The sequence below is a fragment of the Trichosurus vulpecula genome, chromosome 5 (assembly GCF_011100635.1).
Source record: "Trichosurus vulpecula isolate mTriVul1 chromosome 5, mTriVul1.pri, whole genome shotgun sequence".
Lineage (NCBI taxonomy): Eukaryota > Metazoa > Chordata > Mammalia > Diprotodontia > Phalangeridae > Trichosurus > Trichosurus vulpecula.
In genome coordinates, this window is record NC_050577.1 from 88,549,953 (window position 1) to 88,565,106 (window position 15,154).

Sequence of the window (15,154 nt, forward strand, 5' to 3'; positions counted from 1 at the left end):
GATTTAGCAATTAAGAGACCATTTAGAACTTCAAAAAGAATTGAATGAAGAGACTGCAAAGGACTAAGAAAAGAGGAACCAGAAAGCAAAGTGTAGAGACTTTGCAGTTTAGCTAGGAAAAGAGATGAGAAACAGGATGACAGGTGAAGGGGATAGTAAGATCTAGTGAGGGTTTTTTAAAAATGGAGGATATGAACTGATGTAAAGTGAAGTGAGGAGAACCAGGAGAACAGTGTACACAATAATGGCAAAATTGTAAGGAAGATGACTGTGAAAGATTTAGGTACTCCAATCATGACAATTCCAGAGAAAGAACTGAAGACGTCGAGTACAGATTGAAGCATGCTTTCTAAACTTTATGTTTCTCCTTGTGGGTATGTGTGTGTTTTCTTTTGCAACACAGCAAATGTTTTGCATGGCTTTACAGGCATAACCTATATCATACTGCTTGTTCTTTCAAGGGGTGGGGGAAGGGCAGCAGGGAGAAAATTTGGAACTCAAAAAAATTTTTAAATTAATGTTAAAAATTTTCACATGTAATTTAGAAATATTTACAAAATACAAATATATTAAAAAGGAAAAAAGTGGAGGAGACAGACATGTTTATAGGGAATAGTGAGAGAAATAACAGCATAACTCAAGAGAAATAAAAGAGAATTGTGAGGGCAATCTACTAGAAGATGAGGATATGAGGGTACATGCAGAGACAGGACTTGGTAAGAAGGGCCCCTTCATGACACAGCATTAAAGCAGGGGATAGGGATGTGTCCAGGGGTTTTGAGATATAGAAGGAAAAAAAAGGACCTCAACATTGATCGCTTTTATTTTTTCAGTACCAAACAGTACAAGTTTACAAGGCAAAGACCTTAGCTGAGAGGATGGGGGAAGGCGTGGGTTATTTGAGGAGAGCAAAGACGATTTGGAATAGCCCTCTGGCAAAGTAAGATAGAGAATCAATTAAAGAGAAACAGAAAATAGGACTGCCCTGCTGCAGGGATAGAGATGAACAAAACTGAAGATTGGGAAGTTTGGAAAGATGGAAAGTATGATAGGAACAAGGGATTCCTGATTAATGGCTAAGGAATCACTGGAGTGAAAGACAACGGGAACGAAGCTCACTGTAGGGGAGCAAATGTGTGGCAGACCCAGGGAATAGCTAAACAAGCTGTGGTTCATGAATGCAATGGAACATTATTGTACCAGATGAAACACAATTCAGAAACATATGGGAATTTTTTTTAAAGAAAAAACCTGTACATACTGACAGCATAAATGGGAAAAAAATCAGCTCTCAAACTAAAAATGTGGCATTATTATGACTAAGTACATCCCCAAAGAAATTTTAAAAATACACCTCCCTCTCTTCATTGATCAAATGAGTCTGTCAACAAGCATTTATTAAGCACTTACTGTGTGACACATACTGTGCTATATAAGAACTGGAAATACAAATAAAAGTAAAAACATGGTCCCTGTACTCAGAAAACTTACAGTCTAAAAGGGAGACAGCATGTAAATAACTATATGCCTATAATATAAGCACAGTATAAATTGAGGGAAGGGACTAGAAATGCCAGAAACAACCTCTTACAGAAGCTGGGATTTAAGCTGAGTCTGATAGAAGAAGGAAGAATATTCCAGGCATGGGAGACAGCAGTGAAAAGGCCCTGAATCAGGAAATAGAGTGCCAATGTATAAGGAACAAGTTAATCAGTGATCATACAGTATGTAAATGGAGCAAAGTTTAAAAAGGCAGAAAAAGAAGAAGGGGTCAGGCTATGAAGAGCCATAAATGCCGGATGGGATTTTATCTTTGATCCTAAAGGTAATTCATCAGAATTTGAGTAGAGTGACATGGTCAGACCTGCACTTTAGGAAATTCTTTGTGTCAGCTAAGTGGAAGATAAATTGAAATGGACAGAGACTTGAGACAGAGAAACCAAACAAAAAGCTACTGCAAAAGTCTAGGCAGGAAATGTTAAGGGTCTGCACCAGCTAGCTCTGAGCAGAAAAGGAAAATTGTGAAAATGACAACAGTTGACAATAAACTTGAATATGTAGGGTATGAGTGAAGAATAGAAGATGACAAAGGGGTTGCAAGCCTACATGACTAGAAGAGTGGTGGTACCCTCCAGAGTAACAGGAAAGTTGTGAAGCAGGGAGCTTTCATGGAGAAAGATAATGAGTTCAAATCTGGACATGTTGAGCTTAAGATGTCTACAGGACAGCCAGGCTGAAATGTTCAAACGACAATGGGAGACCAGAAGTCAGTGGAGAGGTTAGAGCTGCATAAATATGAAGATCATCTCCATAAGGAAGAATTCAGCAACAGAGACTGGGAAAGAACAATTAGTATGTAGTCATGTCACGGAAACCTAGAAAGGAGATAAAGCATCAATGAGAAAAGAGTAACCAACAGCGACAAAGGCTATAAAGAGGTCAACAAGGATGAGAGTTGAGGAGAAGGTGGTGAATTTGCCATTTTTCCCCTCTGCATCTCTTGTGCCTAACACGGTACCTCTCACACAGCAGGCATTTAAGAAATGACTATAAATTGAAGAAAAACAATAACTAGAGTATTTAAGAATCTAGAAATATAACAGCATCATATTTTATTAGAATATCTTCTAATTCAAATGCAAAAGCCCCTGACTGAATAAAGCAGTGCTTCCCAACCAGAAAGGTAAAAAGATCTTGTGAGAAACGCAATTTTGGGGATCACTGGACCTCCCCAAATTGTGAGAAAACACGGTTTTGGGGATCACTGGACTTCCTAGGCAGGGCCAAAGTCCTGAGGAAGAAATCTGTGATAATCCCTAAGGAAGGCTGTGCAGACCACAGGACTCCCAGGGGAAGGCCAAGTGGTAGCCCCCCACCCTTAATCTGTGGGGATCACAGGGCTTCCTAGGGTCAGTCCCTAAGAATACCCAAGTGATGGCCCCTTAAGAAGGCTGTGCAAACCACAGGGTTCCCCAAGGGAAGCCAGAGTGGTAGCCCTCTTAACACCGCAGTGGGAATCACAGGACACCCCAAGGCAAGACCCAGGAGTAAACCCCAGACCAGCTTCCAATGCTCATTGCTTTCTTTTACTTGACCTTAGGAAAATCCATGAGATTTGCCCATTCTCACCCAAAGAACTCAGGACCAGAGTGGGCAAAAAAAAACATTTTATTACACTCCTGGAGAGAACGGGTGTAGTGCTCACTGGAACACACACTGATACAGCTGCAGGAGCAGGAGTAACCATTCCCTCCACTCCTGCTAGAGTTATGGTTAGTTTACAATCTTTATTTTTTACATAGTTTTCCTAGGTTATACAGTTTATATAGGTAGGATAATAAGGATACAGAAGCAAAAGTGAAGTTAATTAGATTTTCCTTTTCTTAGTTTAGGATTAAACTACATTCTTTTATTTCTCCTACTTTCCCTCTTTAACATATGCAAATTATGCAAATCAGTAGGCCTGGATTCTTGACCAACACCAGACCCTGGATAAGCTTGAACTGGTTCAAGCGGTTTGGCCTCTCTAATTCCCCTGACTGCCTTCTCAAAAAAGCATGTGCATGCATACAAGCCTCTGACCTCTCACCTGACTGACCTTGAGGCCTGGTTTCTGCTAAAGCTTGGGGTGGGGGAGGGGGGGGAAGTACACCTTTAGTTCTGTGGAAACAAAACTCCTCCCATTTCCTACAATCTCAACTCTCAATCTCTGAGCATTCCACTCTCCACAGCAAGCAGGTGAAGAGGGACTTGGGGTCTGAAGGGCACATAGCAGGTTCAAATGCTTGCCTTTCTCTCCAACTAGTAAACTGCCTTGGAAGGTCATAAACCTTGAGTTTCATTTGTGATAAAAATTTAAAACATTATGAAATAGGGGGAGCTAGGTGATGTAGTGAATGGAGCTTATAGCCCTGAAGTCAGAAGGACCTGAGTTCAAATCCAACCTCAGATACTTACTCTCGGTTAGTGCCTGGACAAGCCACTTAACCGACTGACCCCACCCCACCCCCCGAAAAAACCATTACGAAATAAAATTGATTAGTGAAAGTGTTTGAATAATTTATATTTAACATTTATTTTAATGTCAATATGATAATTTTGAGTAAACTAAGTAAGACAATACCTCTCTCTATTACTCAACAAGGTAACTTCATACTTAAAGGAGCTGCGATTTCTTCTTCAGACATTTCTTCAGAACAAAGATGCAAATTTAGGTTTGATGTAACATCCTAACAAAGAGAGCTAACCAAAACTAGAGCAGCTTATATGCCCATTGAGGTACACAAACATAGATGGATAAGTGATACTTCACAGTTCAAAGGAAAATACTTTTTTAAGTAAAAAAAAAAATAATGCTTTCAGCACTACTGGAAGACCTCTGGCACTCAGCCAGGGAATCTATTACCCTGGGGAAACAAACAGGAGGAGCTCTCCTATATCCCTTTGAAATCTGAGAATCTTACTTAAAGCAGTCAGTACAGTGAATTTCAGCCACTGCAGGGCCTGGGAGTCTCTTTTCTGCCCATAAAGGGTTATGTTAGTACAAGTCATAACTTTTCTAAGCTCCAACCACTATCTCACAAAAGTATTGTAAAAATGAAATGAAAATGTATGTCAAGTGCTTTGAGTTACTATTATCACTACAATTCAATGCTGATACCACCTAAGCCAATCCATGGGAGGTAGAGGGGCTGAATTTAACTCAATTCAACAAGTATTAATTAAGAGTCTACTATATTCAAGGCACTGAGCCAGGAAGGGGGTTACAAAAACAAAACAACAAAAAATCCAGTACCTGCCCTCAAAAAGTTCAGATTTCATTGAGGGGATAATATTTAAACAGAAGAGGGGAATCAGAAAATGCCTATGTAGGAGTTAGCACATGAGCTGAGGGTTGAATGAAGGCATTGATTTTAAAAGGTGAAGGAAAGGAGTGGGGACATGCCTATGCAAAGACACTGAGACAAGACACGGAACACGAAGCTCAAGGAAAAGGAAGCAGTCTAATATGAGTGATGTGAAACAAGTCTGCCAAGGCAGGTTAGAAGCTAAAGTGTGAAGAGCTTTCAATGACAACGATAAGAATTTGTATCTTATCCTAGAGGCAATAGGGACCCACTGAAACATGAGTAGTAAAGCACGGTGAACCTGTGCTTTATAAAAATTATTTTTGCAGCAATCTGGAAGACGGGCAGGGGAGAGAACTGATATAAGGAGTTCAATCTGGAGACTATTAAAGTAGCCTAGACAAAAGGTGATGAGGCTCAAATTAAGTGGAAACTGAAAATGGAGAGGAGGGATAAACACAAAATACATTGCAGAGATAGAATTTACAAGGTACAGTATCTGATTGGCTAGGCGATGGTTATAGAGAGTGAAGCTTGAAGAAGATGTTGATAGCCCTTACTGTATTCTTCTCTGGTCAGATCACACATGGAATATTATGCTCTCAGCACTAAATTTTAGGAATGACATTTGTAAGCTTGAGATCATCCACGGGAAGGAACTAGGATGGTGCAAGGCCTTGAGAAAATGTCATGAGGACTGGCTGAAGGGACCACAGATCTTGGGCTTTAAGTAAAGACTAAGGAAGGACCAGAACAACTTTCTTCATAGATATGCAAAAAGGTGACACGTAGAAAAGGGATCAAACTTGTTTTTCTTGGCCCCAGAAGGAAGAACCAGGAGCAAAGGCTAGAAGTTGCAAAGATAACAAATTTGGGGCTGATGTAAAATCCTAATAAAAAGAGGTGACCGAAACCAGAATGGGCTTCTTTCAGAAACACTCGATTCTCACTTATTAGAGGTCTTCAGACAAAGGCTAGATAATCACGTGTTGGGTAGGTGATAAAGGGAATTCCTATTCAGGAATGGATTAAATTAGAGAGCTATTAAAATCCTTTCCCAATGTCTGATAAAGGAAAGACTTCATTATTTGATTCAATCTTTAGCAAATTTCCAAAAGATAGGCATAAAAGTTGTACTCAGAAATCAAAAGACAAAAAGAATCAATTCCACAAAAAAAATAAATCAGTTGTACAAAAGGTATTACATTATCAAAGAATACAAGTCTTTTCAAAATCTAATGCTAATTATATTAGTCATATTGAGAAATTTGTATAGTTCTACTTTATTAGTTATTACTCAATGGAGGCATAAAATTTAACAAAGAAAATTACATTATATCTAAAGAGCAAACAATTTATTGAAAAGAAATTAATTTATCAAGGAAGATTTAGCATGTTATTGTTAACCTGTAGGTTTTAGACAGTTTTGAGCTGATACCTATGATATGGGGAACTTCTAGTTTGGAAACACCTTCCACCAACACAGATTAACTACTCTTGTAACTCAACCTTAAAGAGTTACCTAAGGCACTAAGACGTTAAGTATCTTGTCTATAGTTACAGAATCAGTTTATCACAGAAGTAGGAATTCAACTAGGTCTTCCTGACTCCAAGGCCAACCCTTTAACCACTATGATATGCCACCTTCCATTTTTAAGTTACTACAAAAAATATGCACTGTTTTCAATAGTGATACATATAGGGGCAGCTAGGTGGCACGGCAGATAGAGCATTAGCCCCAGAGTCAGGAGGACCTGAGTTCAAACCCGGCCTCAGACAGTTGATACTTAATAGCTGTGTGACCCCTGGGCGAGCCACTTAACCTCAACTGCCTTGCCAAGAAAAAAAATACACACACACACACACATGCAATATTGTCTATCATATGTAATTATATGTGCAACATAATCATGTGTGTGTATCACACACACACCCATAACTTAGAGACTGGCTAAAAACAGTTGCTTAGGCAATAATACCAAAGATGACCGACTCCTGATTACAAAACCAAATAACCCAATCAACACACAGTTTATAATGTTTCCCTAAGATATACTTGTTAATATTATATTAAGTAATTTTGTATCATATTGTAAACTTTATTTTGTAAATAATAATGTATTAAGTAATTTTCCTTAAGCACAGATCTAACAACATGTGATTCCCCTTCTCAATCAATTCCAGTGGCTTCGTATTGCCTCTAGGACAAAATATAAACTCCACTTTTAAGCTTTTAAAACCCTACACAATCCAGTCCCAACCTATATTTCCAGATTCACTGTGCGTTACTTCCCCCTCCCATGCTCTGTGACCAGCCAAATTAGTCTTCCTTCTGTTCTTCTCACACAACATTCCATCTCTGGCCTCCATGACGTTACTGTGGTCATTACCCCTGAATGGAATGCATTCTCCCCTTACCTCAACCTCATAGATTCCCTTTCTTCCTTTAAGATGCAGATTAAGCACCATCTTCTCATGAAGCATTTCCAGATCCCCCCCTCCTCCCATGTACTAGAGCCCTCCCTCTCAAAATACTTTGTATTTAACTACTTTGCATATCTTTTGCATATAATTATTCGTTGTATATTTGTGCAGCAGGTGTGCATATATATTTGCTGAATGACCCATTACGTGCACATATTATCACTTCTACCCACTAAAATAGTTTACATGAACATAAGGAACTATAGAGAACACATTAGCATGTATATAACCAATACTTCATTTGTATGTGAACTTCTATTAAGCATCAGAACACAAACTGCCAGGGCAGGGGCCATAAAATTAATCAATATATAGCATTTGAATATGAAAATTTTTAAAGTACCTGTCCCAGTCATCATCCCCAGTTCTTCTTCTCCAAGATCGTTCTGCACCAGGCTTATCAAATTGATCAAAGTCATCATCTGCAAAGAAGACTTCATTAAAAATAGTTCTTACTAGAATAAGACACAAAAAATTCTAATACAAATATTTAAGAATTCTGTAAATCTACATAAGTGTATTATGAACTGTTTACTTTTCAGCTGAATATGCACAAACATAAGTTTTTTTTTAAATTAATGGGCAATAATTAAGGGCACCCAGTCCTATGAGAGGAAAACAATTCTTTATTAAGTACCATTGGGTATAAGAAAATATCAGTTAGTGAAGGCACTGACTAGAGAAAAGCATGGCTTTGTAAAGAAAAACTTTGAAGAAAAAAAAATCATAGGAAAATAATAAAGCACAATGAAAAGAACATCATGCTTAAGGCCATAAGACCGGGGTTTTTAAGTCCTAGTTTAACTAGTTATCAGTTATGTGACCTATTTTTTCCCCTCTGGGTCTCAATTTCCTCATCTATAAAATACAGATAATAGTACTTATACCACCTATCTCAGAGTTATTAGGAGGACCAAATGAGAATATATCAAGAGCACTTTCTAAACTATAAAACACTACATAAAATCTAAACTATTTCTTCTTTTCTACATAACGAATAAAACTTTATATACTAGAGACCTTTGTAATATTTATAATCTATAATCAAATTTTACAATACATTATTAAAAATTAATCCCCATTTATTCACTAAAAGCAAACATAATAGGGAGTTTAAAATCAATACTGCTTGGAAAATTTTAAAAAGTGAAGATTTTATGTAGGAAGACTAACACCCTTCCCCCTCAGGGGCCTCAGGTTAGTATAGCTAAGATAGAGTCTGACCAAGGAATAAGAAAAAATACCTTGGGCTTGTCAATAATGTAGAATGAACTTGGAACAAGACACAATCAAGTTCTATACTTTCTCTTATTTCACAACACCAAAAAGATTAAGGAAGGATGGAAACAAGCATTTATCAAGTGCCTGCTATGTGCAGGGTGTTTTACAAATATTATCTCATTTGATCCTTACAACAACTCTGGGAAGTTGGTGCTATCCTTATTTTTTACAGATAAAGAAAGTGAATCAAACAGAAGTTAAATGATTTGCCCAATGTCCCACAGCTAGTAAGTGTCCAAGGCCAGATTTCAACTTGGCCCTGCTTTCAGGATTTTTTAAAAAAAGGTACAGAATCATACTAAGAAGCTGAATATGCTTGGATCACTTACTCAAAGGAATAGTATAAAAGAATTCCTAAATCTGGTCCTACTTGGGTCTTCCCATACAATACAGGTGTTTCTGTTTGGTTGGTCTTGTTTTTACTGTTTCAGCAAAACAAAACCATCTAACTAGGGCATTCGAACTCCTTCAGTGAACAAAATTCAAAAATCCAGTTCTATAGTGTCTTTTTCCACAATAAGCAGCATCTAAAGTCTCTTTAAAAAAGATTCATGTATAAGTATCTATGTAAACACTAATTCAGGAGCAAACAACTTATGACACTTTTCTACTCCCAATCATATGCACACTTCCTTCTATTTCTACCCCTGTTCATTTTTCCCCAGTACAATCTTTATCCTCAGCCTTTTAGATCTATGTGTCATAGATTTTTCCAGGAGTGCACAAGGACACTGCTTAACCACACTGGCAATCAAGATTAAAGAGACTGCTGACCTCCGAGTTAAATGGAGGTTCTAAGGATGAAAGAGCTGGCTTTGAGGGGAGAGAAAATAGAAAAGAAAACCACCAAGAATTACAATCAATATAACTGCCAAGACAAAGGTCATTGAGGATGTAGCAAATGGTCCAAACAGCAACTGCATGTGACTAAATTACTTAAAGATGAACTGCTGTTTTCACTATTAGAAAAAGAAAAAGGTGACTGGGAGAGGGTAGGAGTAGGGTTCAGATTCTGATTGAAACATTAAAATCTCCAAAATGTTGCAAAAATAGTTCAAAAATACAAAAGCATAAAAAGAATGGCTGACAATTATTGTTAAATTTAGCTCTACTGACAAGGATAAAAGTTAGAGAAAATAGTCACTAAAAACAAAGTCCTGGATACTCTTTACAATGCTAATATTAGGGAAAAAGAAACAGCCAAATTATAGGCTTTTCATGTTATATTATCGGGCATTCATCATATATTTTATATATGTATGTACACATACACACATCTAGAGAGAATATGATCTGCCAAACATCTCACTGAATTCATGACATAAAGTATGCACTTCATAAAAGATACTAATGTACTATAGAGATATAAAACCTGTGAATTCCAGACAGGATTTCAAAGAGGATTTTCTAGGACTGTAAGAGGTTCAACTAGATTTTTACCAAAAAGGGTATAAATATATAGAACTCATAACCCCAAATAGTATACCAACTTAAAAAAATCTTCAAGAAAGGTTTAAATAAATTGATAGGCGAAAGGGGAAGGGGGCAGAACTATGATTCCATAGGTTTGAAGAACTCCTGGTGCAACTTTAAGATAAATAAATTAACGGAAATTGAAACTATTTGGTAAATCCCATACAAGAGGGCTCTGCTTCTAGCCTGGCCTACCACAGCCATCCCTGAGGGGAAGTGTAGCCAGAATGGACTTTGTTTTCTTTGAATGACTCAGCTCGCCTCGTTGAGCTTCCCTGGATGCTGGGGCTTGCTCTTCCGGGGCAGGACCAGAGCTTCCTGTGTGATGAGTCGTGGCGCTGGCTGAGGGGAGGTGTGTTAACGTGGTCTACGCTGGGGGAGGGGCCAAGTCAAGAACCAATCGGCCCTGGTCGTTCAGGTGGCGCTTGATGATGTCAAAAACTCTATAAGAGGGGAGAGGGCAGCTTGAAGATCCTCCTTTCCTTTTCCGGTTGGAGCCAGAGACACCTACAGCCGAAGCTGAGCTGCCAGTAGCAGAGCTGACTAGAGGCTAGTGGGTAATCTTCTTACCGTAGAGGGGAAGCATGTATACGATTTTGCCTTATACCATCTCGCTTCTCTGTGGCCTCCTGGTTACTCTTATAAGGTGGACTTATTGGGCCTGGAAGCTTTTGATGAAAATATCAAAATGGGGACGCTGGTTTGTGGGCTTGTTATTGTGGAGTGTAAATACATGCTTTAGTTCTCCTGCCTTCTGCCTAGAGAATTCCTTATATCCTGCGGTTCCGGACCTTTTAGGCACATATGAGATTCTCTTTGAAATCATAAATTCTGCCTTCCTAATATAGGAAGCAACTCTTGTGAAGAAGGGGACCACCATCACTGCCACCACCAACACCACTATCACTGCTAACCAGGAAAGTCCATGAGTCCTGTGGGTAATAGTGCTCCTGAGACTATCAGTCCTTCTAGTCCTGGCCCTGAAGTCATTAGCCATCATTTTAGTGAGCAATCTTTGTGAAGAAAATACGACATGGAAGCTGCCTCTGCAGGTACTAGAACACCACCCTCCTTTCCCTCAATTACCAAAACTACAGAAGAACCAGAAAATAAAGTGCTCACCACTAACATCCTTTCATAGGCACCATCAAATGATTCAACATCAGAAACTGATATGATTTTATCACTGGAAAAGTTTTACATGTTCTTGAGTTTCAAATTTTCTTCCCTTCCCTCCCACTTCCCCCCAAGACAGCATGCAGTCTGATATAGATTCTATATAAACCTTTGCATTAAACTTATTTACATAATAGTCAAGGTGCAAAGAAGAATTATGACCAGTGGAATGAATCATGAAAAAGAAGAAACACAACCCAAAATAACAAAAACAAAAGAAAAAAAGGAGAGCAAATAGTTTGCCTCAATTTGCATTCAGACTCCATAGTTCTTTCTCTGGATGTAGATAGCTCTCTCTCCATCATGAGTCCTTTGGAGTTGTTGTTTAACCTTGTATTGCTGAGAAGAGCCAAGTCCATCAGAGTTAGTTATCACAGAATCCATATATTGGTGGTTGTGTATAATGTTCTCCTAGTTCTGCTCTGCTCACTCAGCATTATATCGTGTAGGTTTTTCCAGGTTATTATGAAGTCCGTATATTCCCCATTTCTTACAGCACAATAATATTCCATTACATTCCTATACCACAACTTGTTCAACCATTCCCCAATTGATGGGAATCCCCTTGATTTCCAATTCTTTGCTGCTACAAAAAGAGCTGCTATAAATATTTTTGTACGTATGGGTCTTTTTCCCACTTGTGTGATCTCTTTGGGATACAGCCCTAGAAATGGTATTGCTGGGTCAAAGGGTAGGAACATTTTTATAGCCCTTTGGGCATAGTTCCAAATTGCTCTCCAGAATGGCTGGATCAGTTCACAACTCCACCAGCAGTGTAACAGTGTTCCAATTTTGTAAACTAAAAATAAAAAATCCGATTTAATAAATTAAAAAAAAAGAAAAGATGTGATATAATGCTTTCAAATGCTGATCAAAAAGCATGATGTCTCTTAAAATACCCTGAAAATTCTAATTTAAACACAGAAATTGGGAGTGCAGTCAAATCTAAGGCAAAGTGTTACTTCAGTGGATCTGACAGATTTGAACATTGCCTTCTCACGTCTGAGTTGACTTTCTTCCATGATCTGGAAAACATTCCCAAGGCTTTCTCCTTGATCATTTCACCATAAGTGACTATCAATAAAGAGTATGAGCTATGCATTGATTACTCCTTCATACAGGACAAGCCCATTTCCCTTCTCTGGTCATAAAGCCCTCCAATGACATATTTATTCCACTTCTCTTGTGCTACTCTTTCTAATATGTTACAACCTATTTAATCTATGTGCCTTTACAATGCACTAACGGTAAGCCATAACTTTAATTCTTAGAGGATTGTAGTATTCCATGAATCACAACCATACAGCCAACGATTTTTTAAAAGATGGAAACTTGTTTCAGGGAAATTTTTTAGGTCAATAAAAATGCCTTATCCAAAAGGCAACCCCACCTGTTCTCCTCCCCTGACTCAATTCTGGGCCTAGCTCAGCTCACTGTCCATATGGAGTGTCTGTTCAATAAGTATTCTTTGTCCACTTGATTTTTCCTGTGAAGGCAGTTAGGTAAAGCTCCTGACTAATAAAACATCTTATTTAGGAAATTCTGCAATGTTCCAAGGCTTGACGTAATCGGCATAATATCAACCACAATCAAAGGTGTTTTGAGGACCTAACCATCAATAGGGAATCCCACTTTAATTTGGATTCTGCATTGGATACCCTCTATGATCACAGAAATCACCTTTGATAAATAAACATCTCCCTGCATAATGGTTTACTTAAGGGTAAAAATTCTCTCTGACATTCTATTTTTAAAGGATCTTGCATGATTTTAACATATACATGGGAAACAACTTGCTGGAAAAAGAACCTTTTAAAGAAGTATTAACAAAACATTTCCCAAAAAAAGTCAACCAACAGTAAGTACAGTGGAATCTTGTATGCTTTATATCCTTCAATTAACTGTATAACTATAAAAATGTGGGTTTTTGGTAGAATATTTACCATTTCCTTTTCAAACTTTTAGCAACATACTTCAGAAGTTTCTCAAAGACTTTATAGACCTGGGATAGTGGACATATGGGTCCAAGAGTTATTTATATTTTCTCAGATACTTTTCATTGGCAGTGATAAATCCCATGTTTTTTCCAAGCATTCATTACCCTTCTCCTTTTTCCTACATTTCAAAATTGCGCTCTCAATACCCTTAAAGCTATGTTGTCTCCTCAGAGTACCCTTGGTCTAATGCAGCTGCTCTTCCCATCTTCGTTTTCTTTAGTACTATTTCTACTTCCTGCTGCAATACATCCAGGACTGTGAAGCCAAGAGTCAGATAGAGTGGCTCTGCTACTTCTGATGGATAAATAAGTTTGCAATAGAGATCTTTATAGTTCTTTTCAATTTTTTGGTCTATTCAATGTCATCCTGGCAAATGTAGCGCAAGACTGCAGATAGTATTTGCATTTTTTAGATTTATATATGATCAATATAACAAGAACAAAAGGGTTTTTTTTTCTTTTCATGCAAAAAAAAAAAAAGAGGAAGATCAAAGAAGGGATAGGACCTTTGGGGTGGATAAGATAAATGACAGCAGAGAGAAGGTGAAGCTACTCATTTCTTATTTAACTTCTACTTTTTCTGCCAAAGAGTATGATCTTTTCCCTGGAAACTACAAAACCAAAATGATAAATAGATAGTAGACAGAAAAAATAAACAAAGAACTAATAAGAGAGTACTTAACTGCCCTGGATGAATTCAAGTCAACTAGCCCAGATGAACTACATCCTCAGGTACTGACAGAAATTACTGCTGAGCACTGTTAATATTTGAAAGACCATGGAAAGTAAGACAGGTACCACAAGTCTAGAGAAAGGTAAATATATTAATTTTCAAAAAAGAGAAAAGAACAAAATTTTTAACTATAAGTCACTGAGTATGATTGGGAAAAGTACATAAGAATGAGATGCAGGAGATATAGTTAGAGAGCAGTTCTGAAAAAAATCTACTTGTTTCAGTGTACTAAAAATTTAATATAAGTCAGCAGAATGATATAGCAGCAAAAGAAGTGCAATCTTAGCCGAATTAAGGGAAGTCATAACTCCAGGAATAAGGACGTAATCACTGTACTCTGCCTTCATCAGACCTCATCTGGGATATTATGTTCAATTCTGTGTACCATAGTTTAGGTTTGGATAATTTCTAGAGGAGGGAAACAAGAATGGTGGATTATCTTGAGTTCATGTCATATAATGACTGGTTGGAAAAGACTGGGGATGTTGAGCTTGGAGTAAAACTTCAGGAGGGACGTGATAGCGGTCTTCAAGTGTCTGCAGGACTTTCATATGCACAGGGATTAGACTTGTTGCATTTGGCAGAAACACAAGCAACAAGCACAAGCTGCAAACATTTTAGTGTTAATGTCAGAAAAACTTCCTAACAATTAGAGGTGTCCAAGAGTGGAATGGGCTGCCTTGAGTGGTGGTGAATTCCTCCTTCTTGGAGGTCTTCAAGCACAGGTTATATAACCATTTGTCAAAAACAGAGTAGGGATTCTGTTTACACATGGGTTAGTCTACATGGCCACCAAGGTTCCTTCCCACGCTCATATTAAGCGCTAACAGTCAGAAACAAGAATGTTAGGACAACAAATAAAATTCTACTAAGCAGAATTATGCACAACCATAGGTTTCACATTCAAACGTTTCCAATGAACAACGTTCAAAAAATAAACATATTTTTAAAGAAGCACATTAATTCGTTGTCAAAAAAGTAGAATCTACATCACCAAGCACTGAAAGATATGAAAATGCACTGGTCAAAGGGGGTCTATGAAGGTTCTGATAATTTAACTTGGATATATGTAAGACTTCCCTTCCCAGGAAATAAAGTAATTCTACATGTAATCTTACTTTATTTTCATAATATGACTGTGGGACAGGGAGGAACAGGTATTAT

General features: G+C 37.8%; 1 protein-coding gene across 3 annotated transcripts in view; it reads right to left on the reverse strand.

Annotated features, from left to right (window-relative positions):
- The window catches only part of RBM33 (RNA binding motif protein 33), a 182,058-nt gene that overhangs the window by 158,373 nt on the left and 8,531 nt on the right, over positions 1–15,154 (reverse strand). For all 3 annotated transcript variants that reach the window (XM_036758876.1, XM_036758875.1, XM_036758877.1), the window contains exon 2: positions 7,675–7,753. In XM_036758876.1, the coding sequence (XP_036614771.1) occupies positions 7,675–7,753 (79 nt within the window). The remainder of the gene's footprint in view (positions 1–7,674; positions 7,754–15,154) is intronic.